General features: G+C 45.1%; 1 protein-coding gene across 3 annotated transcripts in view; it reads right to left on the bottom strand.

Moving 5' to 3' along the window:
• The window catches only part of ME3 (malic enzyme 3), a 133,764-nt gene that overhangs the window by 39,170 nt on the left and 76,175 nt on the right, over positions 1-18,419 (bottom strand). For 2 of the 3 annotated variants that reach the window (XM_082060952.1, XM_082060953.1), the window contains exon 4: positions 2,398-2,473. The exons of the other annotated variant lie outside the window; for it this stretch is intronic. In XM_082060952.1, the coding sequence (XP_081917078.1) occupies positions 2,398-2,473 (76 nt within the window). The remainder of the gene's footprint in view (positions 1-2,397; positions 2,474-18,419) is intronic. 3 annotated transcript variants of the gene reach the window in all.

The following is an 18,419-nucleotide window of genomic DNA, read 5'->3' as shown; positions in this document are numbered from 1 at the left end:
CTGGGGCAATGCAGAGAGGCCAGAGCCACTGCTGGCAGTCCTGCTTCTCAGTACTGATTGCACAAGGTCAGTCTTTGCAGGATTCTGCCTCAAGTTCCCCGTGACATTGAATGGCCTTGTACAGGAGTGATTCGCACAGCAAATTCCACTTCTAGGGTGAGCATCCTATGGAAGGGAGGGACAGATGGAGGGAGGGAGGGAAGGAAGGACAGACAGAAGGCCAGTGCAGTAGCTAAGCATGGCAGCACACTTGTCTTGGAATAGGAAATAAGGTTTCTAGATTATCCTCGCTTTGAGGTGGTTTGAACTCACAACTGCCAGGATGACACCTATCCACAGCACCGTCCTGTATGACTCTCTGCATTCCCCCTGCTCTAGTTGGGCCACCATGCAGATGAAGGAACCAGAGAGAAAATTAGCAAGGGGAGGCACTGGTGAGGGCCATAAGCCTTTTATCCAATGTTTCTTCATGGCAGGATTCATTAGCCACCCTGTAAGAGACACAAAAAGCTACCCTCCCACATGAGGATGCTCAGAAATGGTGGTTTTTTGCTTTTTCTGCTTCTGGCACTCTGATTCTTCCAGAGCAGCCCGGCTTCAACAGTAGGGGTGGAAATGGGACACATCAGAGCTTGGCTGAGGCTTTGTTAAGCTAAGAGCACCATTCCAGCCCTTCCAGGCAGGTGACCCAGGCCTACAACCCAGATTTCCCATTTCCATGAAACTCTGAGGAGCCACAAAGCAAAAGGTGGGACAGCCTGTCCAAGTATTTCTTCCCCATCTGTAATGGAACTTACTGGTATTGCTGTTCAGCCTTTTCAAACCACTGGGTCCCTCCAGGGACTAAGGTGCAGCCCAGGAACCTCCCTACTCGTCTCAAAATCTCAGGTGTTCCAGTGCCTACCAGTTCAGGCACGGAAAAGTCTGTGTACTAACACACGGGGAACCCTGCGGTCCGAAACAGCGATACTGATGAAATGAGCTGCCTTTGTAGTCTGGCAAACCTGGAAAGCAGAGAGTCTGAATCTCTTCCATGGGCCACTGCGCTTCCTATGGTCTGTTTTGGGTGCCAGAGGGTATTGTTTCAACAACAGTCTCTAATCTTCCTGTGCCAGTTTCCCCATCTGCAAAAACATATCTCTTAGCCATAATGAATTCTGCTCATAGTCCTGAGTCAGAAACAAATGGAAATACTGAGATCTTTGGACAGAGCAAGGACAAAGTATGTAGTCTGCATCTGTTCTCCATGGTTCCAAAGACACGGTTAGAGGAATATGCTTACTTTTTTCTGGAAACATGTTAAATGACCTTTTATTTTTTTTCCTTTAGAAATGAAAAACGCTTGCAAGATTCTCCCAGCTGCCAAACCTTTGTTCCTGGAAGAAACAGGCGACTGATAGGGGACCGGAGCTCTGTCAATAGCCAGGGAAATTCCCAGGCACATGTACTTTCAGAATGATGGAAGCAGGTAACTGGCAAGACCTGTCTTAATTGTTGACTTCATTTCATGCCAGGGACTTGCCCAGCCCCGAGCTCTAGGGAAAAACACTTCACAAGATCACTTTTTTGGGTGGGGTGACAGTAATATTTTCAGCTGCTGGATATCAAACATTATTTGCAGTGTTCTGGACGCTGCATGACTCACTCGATTTGGGAAGGAGTCCTACATGCAAGTCGGTTACAGAGATCTCTTAAAGAGCTTTGGTACATCTAACAAGTTGAGAATTAGCCATGGAATTCTTCAACACATGGATATTACTTCTTTGCTAAGACCGCTATTCTGTACAAACAGACCTTGTAGCACCTTTCTTCCTTGCGGGGACCTACAAGAAAGCTGGAGAGGGACTTTTTACAAGGGCATGTACTGGACAGAACAAGGGGTAATGGCTTCAAACTGAAAGAGGGGAGATTTAGATTAGATATAAGAAATTCTTGCCCATGAGGGTGCTGAGACGCTGGAACAGGCTGCCCAGAGAAGCTGTGGATGCTCCATTCCTGGAAGTGTTCAAGGCCAGCTTGGATGGGGCTTTGAGCAACCTGGTCTAGTGGAAGTTGTCTCTGCCCATGGCAAGGGGTTGGATTAGATGAACTTTAAGGTCCCTTCCAACCCAAACCATTCTATGATATGATTCTATATGATAGGATAAAATTTATTATCATGCACACTCTTTTTATTGCCCAAGGTTCTGCTACCTTTAATAAAGATGTTCTTGATCACATGTGCACATGACAGAGTCTCTGAAGTCCAACCACCAGCCTGGAAACCCTCTGAGGAAGGGAATATTTCTCAGCTTGTACTTTTAAACAGGCAATTCTGTAAATATTGCCAAGCGGTTTCATTCAATATCCCATTTTCCACCCAGCTCCCTGTAATTTCCCAGAAGACATGCCACTTACCTTAACATTTTCTTCAGGCCAAGAGTCTAGTATTGTTGCAATATGGCCTTTGTCATGGATGGTAATAAACAACCCCCTAAGAAAGGAAACAAGAATAAGAAGCCTTGTCATAAAATTAATAACTCCAAGATAAAATAAAACAGGTGAAACTTGAAAATGCCGGGAAATGAGCTACTGAGCACAAAAACAGGCTATTCACTGGCATGGAAATGAGACCTCAAGGGACTGCCAATAACAACTTTAGTTCTCATTTCAAAACCCCAAGGCTCAAGATCGTTAATGGCAACTTCATTCAACAGCCACTGGTGTTGCACATTTCACCCTTGTGAAACATCTTTGCTTCAGGGAGTAAACTCTGCCTTAGTGCAGGAGAGGTTTCTGGTTAAAATAATTCTGATAAGCACGGGGGGGAGGCTGATGATTTTACCTTAAACCTTTTAACACATTCTTTCCCAGGGAGCTTATTGCTGGCAGTTCCAACAGGGAAAGCATGATCCTTCTCATCCAGCTACTGATGTCAACAATGGGGATGGATACTGCAGAGCGGGAGATTCTGGGTGCCCTCTCCAGACAACAGAGCTCCAGCTGGATCAATATTTGCCATGGCATTTGCTTTGACCAAGTCATAGAATCTTTTTGGTTGGAAAAGACCCTCAAGATCATTGAATCCAACTATTAAGTCAAACTTGCCCCTGCAATACCATATTTTTTTTTTCCTGAATATCTGACCCTAGTTTTTGACACTTGTGTTCACCAAACGAAAACCACCAAAAATGAGGTGTGAAATAGAAAATTAAATGTTTGGATGAATCCTCACTTTCAATACTCAGATGGATAATTGCATACCTGGCTGCACTAAGGCTAATCACTTCTCAACACAGAGGTCTTCATTGTTTAAACCAAAATGCCTTCTTTTTAATAAAATTAGGAACTGGAAGACAGCATTCTTGAAACATGCTTTAGACTTGTGGCTTATTTTTCTCCTCTTTGCTTTTATTACCAAAAATAGTGTCCTTAGCTCAGATTCTCCCAATACCCATAGTATTATTATAGTATTATTCACTTTGTCTGACCTCTGCTCAGACACTTAAGGATTTTTTGAAGCTCCTTTTAGGCTGTGCTAACCTCAAAGAAGTGACCTCCTCCCTATGTTTCTCAGGGTAAATTGCTTATGTCTCATTTTTAGAGGAGATTGAAAGCAACTTCCATTTTAAGTCCATATGAGTGATGAATAATCAAACATAATTGGGCTACTCTCTACAGCAAGGACTTTCTCACAAGATTCTTCTAGGGGAACAGATATCTTCCGACAGTTAACTGTGGGAATCCTAACAAATAAGCCCTTTACTTTGAAAAGAAGAAAAATAAAAGTGCTGACTTCAACACTGATCAAATCACAATCACACAGAAAGATCAGAAAAGGAAAAAAAAAAAAAAGGAAAGTAATGGTTCATTTCTTCAGCTCCATTCTTTAAAACTGTGCCCAGAAACCAACAAACTAATGGCATACACATGGCCTATCTCAAAGGCAGTATTCACAGATGGTAATCTTCATAAAAAAGGGGTACTGTACTGCTGCCATCTAAGTTTAGAGGAGAGTGATTATCCAGGAATTAAAAGCACAAATTAGGAACATCACTGAAGACATTTCAAGTTACAACATGCTTTTAAAAAGAATGCTATTGTTTTAACATAGCATTCCTCATACATAATAGACACCTATTACTTAAGTGTCTATTTGTGTGCCGCCTGTATTCCCATCTCTGCAGTGCTGAGGAAAGTCCACCAGCCACTGAAGCTTTGAAAGACACCCAGTGCTCACAGCGGGAGCTGAACCCCAGCTGTCTACCCACCACCGGTCCCACAGCTCAGTGAATCGCTGTTTCATACAAAGGGAAGAGGACAGATGCTCACTGTCTCCAAAGAGCTCCTGACTCTGACAGTTGTCTCAGGAGGGTAGTGGGGTGGTTTCCAATCCCTGCTCTGGATCTGGTACAAGGGAGACTTCAGCCTGAGTCTTCCAAAATCTGATGACTGCTCTCACTGTGTGGCTTGGGAGAAGGGCTCTCATGGCTGTCACCGTAGAATCACAGAATACTTTGGGCTGGACCTTCAAAGCTCCTCCAGTGCCACCCCTGCCATGAGCAGGGACATCTTCACCCAGATCAGGTTGCTCAGAGCCCCATCCAGCCTGGCCTGGGATGTCTCCAGGGATGGGGCATCCATCACCTCTCTGGCCAACCTGGGACAGGGTTTCACCACCCTCAGTGTAAAAATTTCTTCCTCATGTTAAGCCTGAATCTCCCCTCCTTTAGTTTAAAACAATCATCCCTTGTCCCATTGTAACAGGCCCTTCTAAAAAGTCTGTCCCCATCTTTCTTATAGTCCCATTATAAGTACTGAAAAGTCTCCCTGGAGACCATGGTATGGTTTGTCTGTGGAAGGAATGGTTTGGCTTAAATAGCCAGGTTGGTGAATGAGAACCAAGCACAGAGAGGCACCCCTCTCAGAATTTGCATTCCCTTCCTTTATATTATGTTTATTTGATGTAAAGCAGGCACTCCCATCGAGTATGCTGGCTCCTGTGGATCCTTTTCTGAAAACAGAACAGCTAAGACACACATTCACTCTCCCTTCACGCCATACCATGGACCAGATTCCCAGTCCCAGCTGCTTAACTCTGCTGTCACATACATGGAACAATTCAGGTGAAACATTACTTCTTACTTTACTCCAGGCAAAATCAGATGGCTTAATTTAGACTAACAATTAACATACTAATGGCACTCCAGCTTTGGAAGTGAAACCATCCAGAGTAGAATTGGTGATCCATCCGGGGAAAGTGACCTCCTTCATCAACACAGTCACATGGGGAAGTGGGCACACATCTAAGCAAGCCTCATATTCCCCTCATGATGAAGTGGAGAGCCAAGGGCTCAGTTTCAATAAAACACACAAGTTTCCAAAGCCTTTAGGCACCTAGCTGGAGTATGGTCTTGAACCTCATCCTGAACCTGCGGACTCTGTCAGGTGCTCAAGCAGTCAGTAGAGGACCATGGTCATGGTGAGCTCGAAGTGCCTTTGCAGATGAGTATAAAATTAGTATAAAATTACCAACTCAGTCAGTCCAAGGAGTTCACTGTGTTTTTAAGAAGATGCAAAGGAAACAGACACTTGTCAGGCTTTAGACTTGAGGGCCACAGCTAAGTCCTCATTTTGAATGGTCCCCAGGAGATCTGTGCTCTCCTTTCTTACAACAGCGGTTACCCACAGAGATCAGCTGGCCAACTTACCTGTTGAAATAAGACGCCTGAAGTTGGCAGAGGGTTAATCTTTCCTAAATTCCCTTCTGCAAGGCAGGCAGTAGGAACAGACAGGCTCTGCAAACTGAACTCAGCAAGAGGTTTGCTGTTGACTGAAGGGTACACAACTCACAGGAGAGGTAACAGGAGCAAAAGCTTGTTTGTGCCTTTGAGGACAGTAAGGGATGCTCCGGATGCTGAGGGGAACGGGTTGGTCTGTGTGGACCAGTAGTAAATAAGAAACATCCAAGCAGCAATAAAATGAACTAACTTGATTCTTCTGAGGAAAAGATGCAGCCTAAGCATGCTGAAGACCGAAGTAACCGAAGTAACTTTAGCATCACGCCTTCTCCATCTCTCCTGGGATTACATTCGAGAGATTGCTTCAGAGAAACAAAAGACAATTATTACTTTAATCCCCTTGGGACTCAATAAAAATGATTCAATTAAAATAAAATGCTAAAAAGATAGGTCATTTTGATCAAGTCACATAACATGGGCACTGTGTGGGGCAAACACGCGTCTCGGTTTTCCAGACCAGAAGTCTTGCGTGTGCTCAGGATCCTGCCACTCTTCATGTGTCTAGTCATTGTATATCTTTATTCTCCACAGAGAAGCAGCTATGCACACAGTTGGCTGGAAGCCAAACACACGTGCATGTGGGTAAAAATAAAAGAAATAGAGCTTACTAAAAATTAACTGCCCCAGCAAAGTTGAGCCAGAACATCCACACGGTACCACCATTTCTGGCTAAACAGTAACCTCCTGAGAGCTGTTACCTTTGTGGGGGTAATTCAGAGAGGGGAGCGCTCCAGCCTGCATTCATTAGGGTTTCAGAGCTCCAGTCTCTTATTCAGTCCATTAACATCACAGGTTTCACTACAGCTGCCTTTAGTTAAGGTGGAAGTCAGACTAGATTTTATTGTGCCACTGAGCATGTCTGTGAGGTTCCAGGGAACTTCGAGGAGAGTTACAACTTCTTAATTTGTCACGGAGAAAGTATTTGTATCTGGGTTTCAGCAAATCAAGTCAAGCTGCCTGGACTGGACTGCAGGATCCAGCAGACCGCAGATCAGAACTGCAGAATCTGCCAAAGGGGTTGGATATGTTCACCTACACCACACAAGACCTTTTCTCATCCCTAAGCCAGGGATATTTTCTCTTTTCCTTTCTGATTTTGTTCTGGCTGGGTTCATGGACGTGCTCCAGGAATTATAAAGCCGCACAGCTTACCATGTGAGCTACGGGAAGGGTCCTGCTGCGGTGCTCGCACTGGTTAGATCTCGGCAATCCCGATGGCATTTTGAAAGACCCACAGCGAAGACAATCTCAGAATCACAAGGCTTATTTTAGAAAGAGTTCAAGCACAAGGGAGACAGGACACATGTGGTGCCCAGAGGAAGCAATGCCAGACACTGGTGATGGCTTTTTAGAATAGCATTCTTTTCTTTTAGATATTTGGGAAGGAACAAGTTTTAACATGCCTCAGGCATTAGGAAACAAAAATATGCTTTAATGCTTTCATTCAATAAGCGGTTACTTCTTCAAAAAGGCAGTGTTCCCCTTTCTGATCTTTGTGATTATCAATGCTGTCTTGTGAGCTGTTTCCCCTTAGAAGAAACATTGCACGACGGAGCCAGGAGTGCTATCTCTAAAGCACTATTGTTTATTTACACACAATGTGCTTCATTTCCCAAAACTCAGAGGGGAGTGAAAAAGATTATGCAACTTCTTTCCTCGCAGCTTCAAATCTCTCCTCACTTGCCTTCTGCCCTGAAGTCCCTCTCCCTAACAGCAGTTACCAGTGCTGCTGTGGCTGGGTTTGCAACCCTCCTGCTGTTTTCTTGCCCCACTTTTGTAGCCTGCTGCTGTCTCTGACATGTAATCCCTCAGAAATCCAATGCAATCAATGCCTTTGCTTTATCAAGCTCCATGTAAAACCTCTTTGGCCAGTACTGTTCTACTCTTAAGGTATTGTCCCATGTTGAGGTTTTGGGTATCACCCCCAGGACTTCAGTTGCCTGTTTATATCTATACTATTAATGACCTCTTTACACTTATCATATCTGAATAACACGCAGCAATTATATCCACTGAATTTACCATCCTGGTCAAAAGCCACACAAGAGCCGAACAGATGATATGCTGAATCACTGACTTGTATACTGGTGTGAAGCAAAAGGACCCTACTCTTGGCTTCATGTGAATTTTCCTTACTAGCTGAGATAGGACAATATTTGTACACTTAAGTCCCTACGGAGGAAAAGAGAAACCACTAGAAGCGCCTCAAAAGCTTTTAAGTTGACAGGAGTTGAAAAACATAAGAACCCCCACTCAACCAATGCAGCTTCATTCTTATTTTCCACCTTCACTCCTCTAAAGGGAACTACTCTCTGAAGAAAAAGATACTTGCTTTGTAGGAGAGGTATGTATTTGAACAGCATTAACCAACAGGATACTGCAATGCTCAGGCTTGCCCATGGTTTGGTGTGTAGCATGAAGAACACAAAAAACCTCAACTGCAAGTTCCGCATGCGTTCTGCACAGCAATCAGTCCATCAGTCTTGTTTATTAGATCTCAGAAAAGAAATATCAGAGATGTTTTCCTTAATGGCCTACCAGTCTCTGCCTTATAGAATTGTTCCTGAGAAGAGGGACTGATGATGGGAAGCAGATGAACATGGTAGCTGAGGTCTCTGATACTCCAGATACTTATGCATCACCTGTTGTGCCACATGAGAGGGGCATTCGCAAGGAGTCTGGCTCCTCATGTGCGTGCTGCCGTACCAGCGTGCAATGAATTGCAAGACTAAACCACCAATATGGCAACAAAACTCAGGCTTTTGTTTCATATACTTTCCACTTATTAACTTCTAGTCCAGGTGCTATGAGGGGAACTTGCTCTACAGGTGAGGAGAGGATAAAGGCTACGGGGTGGGTTAACATTAAGAAAATTAACATCCAATACAGACAGACAGGCATCATGATTCGATGTCTTAATCCGGACAGGAAAAGCTCATTCTCAGAATAAAAACACTCAGGACAAAGGGTAAGCAACTCTACTCATAACCTGAAGGTGATGAAATTCTGCCCACATAAAAGTCCTTGAGTGTTTTCACTTATTGGGGCCTGGACTTCCCTCAGAATGGGTCGGAAGTCCACGGGAAGCCGTTGCTTAAAAAAGGAACAAACAGAACAGTTGAGTCAGATCTTTGCCAACATCCAAGCCTGCATGAGGCTGCTGAAGATTGATTAAAAAGTTGTGAGACAGTGGTCAGGAACTGAGATACAGGGACACAAGGAAAGGGGTCTGACAGGCATGGCACAGTTGACCTTCTGCAGTGACCACAGCCATTGTCTTACCCAAAGGCTTGATGCTCTTGAGAAGCTTTGAGCAAGACCGGGCAAGCCCTGGCGTCAATACAGGCTGAGGATGAAGGGATTGAGAGCAGCCCTGTGGACAAGGACTTGGGGGTGCTGGTGGATGAAAGATTGGATATGAGCCGGCAATGTGCGCTTGCAGCCCAGAAGGCCAATTGTATCAGAAGGAGCGTGGCCAGCAGGTGGAGGGAGGTGATTCTGCCCCTCTGCTCCGCTCTGGTGAGACCCCACCTGGAGTCCTGTGTCCAGCTCTGGAGCCCTCAGTGCAGGAAAGACATGGACCTGTTGGAGAGGGGCCAGAGGAGCCACAGAAATGATCAGAGGCTGGAACAGCTCTGCTGTGAGGACAGGCTGAGAGAGCTGGGGCTGTTCAGTCTGGAGAAGAGAAGGCTCTGGAGAGACCTTATTGCGGCCTTTCAGTACCTAAAGGGGGCCTACAAGAAAGCTGGAGAGCAACTTCTTTCAAGGGCATGTATGGATAGGACAAGGGGTCATGGTTTTAAACAGAAGGAGGGCAGATTCAGGTTAGACATGAGGAAGAAATTTTTTACGCTGAGGGTAGTGAAACCCTGTCCCAGGTTGGCCAGAGAGGTGGTGGATGCCCCATCCGTGGAGACATCCCAGGCCAGGCTGGACGGGGCTCTGAGCAACCTGATCTGGGTGAAGATGTCCCTGCTCATGGCAGGGGTGGCACTGGAGGAGCTTTGAAGGTCCCTTCCAACCCAAACTGTTCTGTGATACTAATACTGTATCAGAGTAACATTTGGGTTCACCTGGCGAAATGATGTTCCTACTCAGGAAAGAAAAACACAAGTTGGCTTGTCACTGTGGACGGATGCTGATCCCTGCTGAACGCCGCTCTGTGCTCTGTGGGGTCTGGGTGAATTCTGCCCCAAGCCCAGGTGACTGGCAGGTATTTTAGGTGTCCACCTCTGCAATGGGGACACACGCCAGGCAGGGATCAGCTGATGGTCTTGGCTTTCGTTGCAGGCAAACCACAGAAAATAGTCACCCCTGTGCAGAAGAACTGGCTGAAGGGCCTGCTCTGTATTCAAGGCTGGTCTGTGTTAGAGATGCAGTAAAATGTGGTTACAGTAAAGCCCTTCATTTGGTTTTATTTATTTATGCTTTCAAGCCTCACACACAAAATTGACAGGTTGAGCAATATGAGCCTCTAGACACATTTCCACCAGCTGCACCACTATTGTTGATTTTTTTGGTTCAGGTCTCTGCCAGAACAGGATAAGAGGCTTCAGAATAACAAAATAAACTCTGAAATTGTTTGGCTCCACTAGGGAGCTTGAGATTATAAATGCCTGTGGGCTAGAGGCTTTGGAGAGAAAGTATTTGCTAGCATGCACTGATTTGTATAAATACAGTACAATTGATCATCAAATTGGACAAAATCTCTGTGGTGATTCATCAGCTTTTTTACAGGTTTGTTTATAACAAAAGCCAAGAACTTCTTTGTGTTTTAGATAATTTTCTTCATAAATTTTAGGATGCTGAACAGCACCCTGAGGTACTGATGAAGAAATAACACCAAGTACGATCAACTATTAGTGAAATCTATACAGAGATTTATAAGGCAATACCCTATAATTTAAGCACGTTAAGAGATTGAATTTCAAATAATCTGCAAGGTGAATAATTGGATTAATATTACAAATGTCCTTAAAGTGATCATCATATATTTTAGGCAGGAAAATCAAAATTCATTGTGGAAGCCAGACGATGCAGACTCCAAGGTACAATAATGAAAGATTCAACTATTCAAACCCGGCCCCCAAACCCATGCAGGGAAATCTCCGTGACCCTAAGGGAGGGCAGGCAGCTGAGCTGTGGGAAACTGCCAAAGATCAGGAACAGAGAGATCTGAATGAGCTCACAGACTTGAGGAAGACATTTTTTACAGTGAGGGTGGTGAAACCCTGTCCCAGGTTGGCCAGAAAGGTGGCGGATGAACCATCCCTGGAAACATCCCAGGCCAGGCTGGATGGGGCTCTGAGCAACCTGGTCTGGGTGAGGATGTCCCTGCTCATGGCAGGGGTGGCACTGGAGGAGCTTTGAAGGGCCCTTCCAACCCAAACTATTCTGTGATTCTATGGAAACTGCTGTTGAGATAAAAAGAAAAGATAATGGGGATCATGTCCCCTCCACTCTGAGGAGGGGAACACACACCTTCCCCTGATGATTATTCTGACAGCTGGCCAAAAAGACATCTTGCAGTTAGACGCAACTTGTGCTGCTTCACATCTAGATCCTACCAAGGCCTCACTAGTCCAGGCCTAGCCAAACCTCAGAGCCTTCCTGGGCTGCAGGACTAAGCAGAAGGCAGAGAAAAGGAAGAGAAAGCTGGCTGTAGATGAAACTACATAAAAAAAACCATGGAATGATTATGGTGCAAGATCAGAAGCTCAGAGATAGGAAGCCAGAGGGGACATCAGGCAGAGCACCCAAAGCTGTGCCCACTGCTCCCTGAAGAAGAGGTGAGGTAGGGGGACAAGCATGAGCTGGTGTAGGTGGCTTTGGGGAAGCACGGGTGGATATGGAGAGGGGATGAAAGGGATGTGGAAGGGAACAGAAAGGATTGCAAAGGGAATAAGTTACAGGACAGTGGACAGAGATCAGGAGGAATCCTGGATTTGTTGGTTCTGCTAGTCAGGAAACAGCCTAAAGAATAAATAGTCCTTTCTTCCTCTCTAGAGGGGAATCAATGGAGAAAGACCAGCTCAGTAACTACTGTTATTGGTCATTATGCAGCAATGTGAAAATGTAGAGGGCTGGCATCAGGTCCCCAGTGAATCTCTGCTCTTCACTGTTTGGGATTAAGGGAGGAGGCAAAGACACTCACGTCACTCTTGGCTTGTCATGAGCTGCTTGTCCCTGTTGGACTCTCAGGACTCAATTCTCTGGTTTAACCAGAGAACTGTCATGCCACAGCATAATTCAGTGGTTAAATCCTGCTTGTATTGTATTTGAAAACTTCAGAAACCAATTTTTTCCAGTGTCCTTTCCAGCAGTGGTGTTTAAGAGTGGTGTTTCAGCGGACCTCTGAGAAGGTCTGTGTAAGGATGGAGCCCCTGGAGCCGAGGGCTGGGTGAGAACCAAGCAGGTCTGCAGCTCAGCACCCAGAGCTCCCTCCGGGCTGATATGCAAGAGGGAGAAGGAGGAATTAGGCAGCTCATAACTACTCTGCCACCCATGCACAAATTTACAAATACACATGGCAAAAGACTAGGCTTTGAGGTGAGACATAAGATCCCACCACCCAGGGACTCCACCAGCCACCAAGGGTGGGCATTTCCCAAATTCAGGATCCTTTGTTGCATTTAAACTCATCAGGCTCAATGGGCTTGGAGCCCTCTGCTCAAAAACAACTTTAAGTGTAGGAAAATCTGACTCGGCCCTGATTTTTCTCTGCCATTTTGGAGGCTCAGTCTAAACCTGCCTGTGTGCTGGATCCTTGAAGTGTCTCAGTACTTGGAAGACTACAGGGTTGCAAAGAGAAACGTGTTGAGATGGGCAATCAGCACTCAGTGATGTTGATCAAGAAGCCCTTATCTATTTTCACTGCTAAGCACATAATGTATTCTGTTCTACTTGATAGTACAGAGGTTAAGGTGGGATCAAAAATCCCTAGGAAGTTAAGTCCTACCCTGATTATGTTTCCTTCCTGCACTGCGCAAATTCTTCCAAGACCCACACCTTCACTTTTAAAGTGCGCTGCAGGGAGCTCCAAGAATGAACACAGAATTACCACAACATTTGACAAAGAAAACAAACATTATTTTGTCAACAACAGAGCAATCAGCTTTCATATCAATTAAATCTAACCTGGCATACTCTTAGTGAATGTACCTAGTGAAAAAAAATCAACATTTGCCATAAATTGCAGCAAATATGGAAAATATCAGCAGCTTTTACAGCAGGCCCTTCATAATCTGGCTGAGAGATTTGGGGTTGTTCAGCTTGGAGAAGGCTCTAGGGAGACCTTATTGTGGCCTTTCAGTGCTTAAAAGGGGCCTGTAAGAAAGATGGGGACAGACTTTTTAGCAGGGCCTGTTGTGACAGGACAAGGGGTGATGGTTTTAAAATAAAAAGGAGAGATTCAGGCCAGACATGAGGAAGAAATTTTTTACGCTGAGGGTGGTGAAACCCTACCCCAGGTCGGCCAGAGAGGTGGTGGATGCCCCATCCCTGGAGACATCCCAGGCCAGGCTGGACGGGGCTCTGAGCAACCTGATCTGGGTGAAGATGTCTCTGCTCATGGCAGGGGTGGCACTGGAGGAGCTTTGAAGGTCCCTCCCAACACAAACTGTTCTGTGATTCTATAATTCTGTGATTATATGAGAATCATGTACTGAAGATACATGTGGTTTGCCTTGTCAAAATGTTTGGATGGTGAATCTGCACAAAGAGTCCTCCAAAAAAAACCCAAAAAACCAAAAAAATCAAGAACCAAAACATAAACAGCAAAACCCAAGGACGATACGAATTACAGTATCGAAGCTCAGAAGCCATCACTCTATGCAGACCTTCTGGGTAAGTCTGCCAAATGCAGAACAGCTCTTTATGGTGTCTATTGTTTTATTTTCTCTTCTCTTTCAGAAACAGATGCCCTGTTACAGAGGATAAGGGTGCTGGCGTGCTACCTCTGACTCAGCTGTGACACAGCAACATGAGACTGCATCTCAGTATTACCTTGAGTGGCATGAAAAAAATCAATATAAATTATAGAGTAAAAATGTACCATTTATTAATAGAAATATTCCATAAACTAAACAGTGAAAAAAAGAGGATTGCTCCTCATAAAATAAGTCCCCAGGTCACGATGCAGAGTCCATGGGAGGCTGTCCCACAGCTCAGTGGATATTGCTGTCTAGGGTTTTCATGTTAGCTGGTGTTATTTCCCCTCCAATTATATCCTGTTATTCATTATTCTAAATAATTGTCCTCCCTGTCTTTGGCATTTTTTGTTTAAGGTGGGGTTGTTCCTTGTGGCAGCAGCATAGATTTATGCCAGATTAAAGGCAAACACGTCCTCTTGAATTTCCTTCATCAGGTCAACCTCTTTCTTTTGGCCAACTCCACCTCTTCCTTTGAGCTTCTCCTGGAAAACCAGGGAATTTCAACAAATGCAAATCTAAATCACCTCTGACAGCAGGGGAAAGCCTCACCTTCATAAATTAATAAGAGACTTTGCTGTTAACTTCAGTGGGCCTGAGCTTTTACCTCATGGTTACTAAAGCCACTGCACACACATTTTGCTCCAGAAAAGCAAGGGAGAGAGAAAAAAAAGACTGAAGATATGGAATGAGGAGCACCAACTGTTTTTCTAATGAAAAAATGGATCTGGATCTTTTTTCTCGTCTCCCATTGCAATGTAATAACTGTGAAACAGCCTCATAACAACAGTGTCCACCTTACTCACCAGTCTTATGGTACCTCAGATAAAGGTGTGGTACCTCCTCAGAAAGGAGGTTGTAGCATGGAGGGGGTTTGTCTCTTCTCCCAATGAACAAGTGATAGGATGAGAGGAAATGGCCTCAAGTTGCACCAGGGGAGGTTTAGATTGGATATTAAGAAAAAATTCTTCATGGAAAGGGTTGTCAGGCATTGGAACAGGCTGCCCAGGGCAGTGGTGGAGTCACCATCCCTGGAGGTGTTTAAAAGTTTGTATAGATGAGGTTCTTAGGGACATGGTTTAGTGCCTGAGTTAGGTTACGGTTGGACTCGATGACCTTGGGAGTCTCTTCCAACCCAAATGATTCTATGATTCTATTCTATAACGTCTGATATACCAGCTCTTCTCTGTATGCCCAGAAGCCAACCTGTGCTCCTCTCCCCATTCTGAGAACCACTTCACTGAAGGGGGGACAGAGAAGGGTCAAGGATGGGGGCACAGCACACTGGAAAGGCTTGTCTGGAAAAGGTGGGGTCAGCACAGAGGGAGCAGTGGGAACCCCTGAACTACTTTGCCACCCCTCAGCAGAGGTTTACAGAGGCTGAGCCTTTCTCAGCAGCCCTGGGCTCCCTCTGCGCTCACTCCTTCCTCTTCAACTACTCCGGCTGTGGTTTTCTCCTCCTCATTCCATAACCTGGTCTCATACCAAGGACTGTCTCCCACCTGTATCTCCTGCCAACCTTCTCAGGGCTTCCTGACCACACGCTGTCTCTGTGATACCTTCCACAAATCCTCACTTCAGTCTGTCACAAGGCCAGTCTGCTCGTGGTGATGTAACCTAAACACACATCGTCAAACACATTCATCTTCCCTGACACTGACTCCAGCTGGTTCTGGAAGAAGGCTGAACCAGGCCGGTGGTAACAAGAGAAGTTATGACAACCAGTGTTTTTACGAGAAGTGGAGATTGCCTAAAGGGGTTTCAAAGCACGATTGTCAGGACAATAAGCCAAAATCCAGTCTTCCTGCTCACTTTTGGTCTCCCCTGTTTTACAGAAGAGGGAGTGCAGACAGTTCTGTGGTTAGGGACAAGTCTATGGGATTTACACCTTTGTTCTAAAGTCCATTTGGTTTGAGTTTAAATGGCAGGCAACTTCCTCCCCTGCTGCTCAGACTGTGCAACACCATTAAAAAAAGGCATCTCAGCAGAGCCAGATCCGTTGACAAGACAATTCTGCAGATTGACTGATGTTTAACTTGCTCATTTTTCATCAGAGACACAGAGCATTATTCTATCAGACTTAATTTTAGCACCATCTGCATCCTGTTAGCTTTCATTCTCCAGGTTCAGCTTCACCCCAACACGTTTCGCATTGTTCTGCAATCAGTCCTCAAGGATATTTATGTCTCCAGAAAAGAAGCCTGAACTTAAGCAAGTTGTTTCTGTCCCCATAGCTTTCCTCCAACAGTGACACACCACCCTGCTCCAGTCCTGCTCTCAGGGGATGACAAAAGCTTCTGCAGAGCTGCTGTCAACTTTATACTTTCAAATACCAGTATGCACATGAGTTACCCAGTGCCTTGGGAGACTGTGGTCTTATGCCATTTTGATAAACCATCTCTCACTATCACAGAAGAAATAAAACCATGATACCATGCCCTGAGGTAAATTCCCTCTGCTTTCTCTTTGTGAAAAAAGTATAAAGTCTCTTTCCAAAGATACCGAGACAATCAAAAAAGATCCTGCAGCTTAAAAAATGCCTTTTAAATAGCATTGCACATGTTCAGTCCTGTGCTGCATAAGGACTCCCATGATGTTAATTAAGCACATTTTATACTGAAACAAAAAAAAAGAAAAAGCAAAAAAAAAGGAAAAAAGATCACTGTACTACTACACACTTTTCTTCATAGAGAACTTTGTATCTTCACTCTAAAGCAAAACGGACTCTCAACCACAGCCTGAAAACTTTCAGGGCTGGTTGAAGCATTTCCTACAGTAACAGTGACTCTTTCTGTTAATGGGAGCAAAGAACAGAGATTCCTCCTTCCTTCCCTTTCAGTGTCTCAGAAAGCTGCAAGCCCTGCTCCGTTACATTTCAATCCTTCCTCCTACCAAGTTTCTGATGAGGATGAAGGACCCCTGGGCTCTGAAAGGCAAACACTTCCATGTCCCCAGGGTAACCTGTCCTTTGCCTGAAGCTACAATTACGTTATCACCGCTGCCAAAGATAATCAAACCTGCTCTCCCAGGCCTGGAGCAGCTGCCTCTGCTGCTGCACATCCCTGTCACCATGGCAGCACAGCTACTCGTGCAGCTGGCAGTGACCTGGCCATCTGGATGACTGATAGTCTGGCCCCAAAAGGATGTGAATCTACCCAGATTTATTATTGAGCCAGATCATTGCACACATGGACACCTGCAGGCACAAGGGCGGTGGAAAGGAGCAGTGAATAACCAGGGAGGGATCACAGGAGATGCTGCAAAGCCGTGTATTTCAGCCATAGGATCTGCAGCTGTTCAACTCTGCAGGAAATCTCCCGTATGTCTGGGCCACCCCTGAGCGTCTGGAATCCCACCTATAGGTGATCCAGACCTTGTCACCGTGGGAAGCTATTTCCAGCAATACACTTTGGCCTTGACAATGTGAATGCATCTGGGTGCCCTCACAGCCATTCCAGAACTTGCTAAGACAAACGTGGCAGCAGATTTTTTAACAAAACTACAACCACAAGACTCTGTGGCACAAACTGTGGAGGAGCATAACTTGAGAAACCCCCAAGAAATGAGCATATTTGCCTGTCCTAGTATTATACCCCTCCTGTACCGGCCACTGTGGCCGACGGGGTCTGTGCTGGGAAAACTCTTTGGAGAGAGTTGCTCTTCTGTTCTGCTTATTTAACACAGTTCGATCACAGAAGAGAGATTCTGACAAGGTCATTTTATCATAAGTGTGACAGAGGTGCTATTGCTTGGTACTTCAACCAGTACTTAAATACTACACAATGATTTCTATTTTTTATTTTAAAAATACAAAATATAAAATAACACTACTTTGGCCTGGCCTGTTGAATGACTTTGTAAAAATGAATATTGGTAACTCAGCAGGGAGCTGCTTGGAAGCCCAGATAGGAAAAATGAGATTCAGGATAGGACACCTTCCAGCAAAAACTTTGCAGCAATCGGGGGACAGGGCCAGAATGTAATTTTTAATAATCCGATGGTTCCACTTCTATCCCAGTCATTCTAAAACCCTGGGGCTTCATTACATGGGAAGAAGTCTGAGGTCACAGAAAAAGCAAAGCCTGCTTGGAGAATGCAAAGTGACTCCTGAACAGAAAGTCAGTAGGAGTTTGGGGAAGGCAGAGACCGGAACCTGCTGGGACACAGGAGCTCTGCCTGGCCCACCAGGAGAAGCTGGCAGACTATGGGCACCAGAGATGAACATGCCAAGAGTTGCACATTTGCAAGTCTTTTTTTTCCCCCCTGTAGCTCTTTTTTACTGGTAAACAGAGGAAAGCTGTGTTTTAAGAGAGCTGGTTGGATAGCTTTTGGAAAGGAATGAACAGCAGGTTCTCTGCTGGCAGAGATGATTCTGGAGCCCTGACCTGGGAAGAGAACTCTGGACAGGTAAAAAGTCCACCCTTAAGAATTTGTACATAGAGACGGGGAAAAGTAGAAGAGGCATTGAGCCCTGCAATCATGGCAGCAGTATCTGGCAAACAAAATCTGCAGCCATGCGAACACTGATAGATGCATTCTGATGAGAGAAGCGCTGCTGGACCTCAGAGGGCTATTTTCAGATGCTCTTGTACAAGAGTTGCTTTGTAAGCAAGTTACTCATGCTTTAATCTTTCCAGGCTCAATCTTCAAATATAAAGCCAAGCACTACTGGGGCTGAGAAAGATCTCAACACCGGGAAGAAGTTTATTAC

Source organism: Streptopelia decaocto, assembly GCF_964273445.1.
Source record: "Streptopelia decaocto genome assembly, chromosome: 1".
NCBI lineage: Eukaryota > Metazoa > Chordata > Aves > Columbiformes > Columbidae > Streptopelia > Streptopelia decaocto.
The sequence above is the reverse complement of the archived record's forward strand: the minus strand, read 5'-3'. Positions and strand labels throughout refer to the sequence as shown.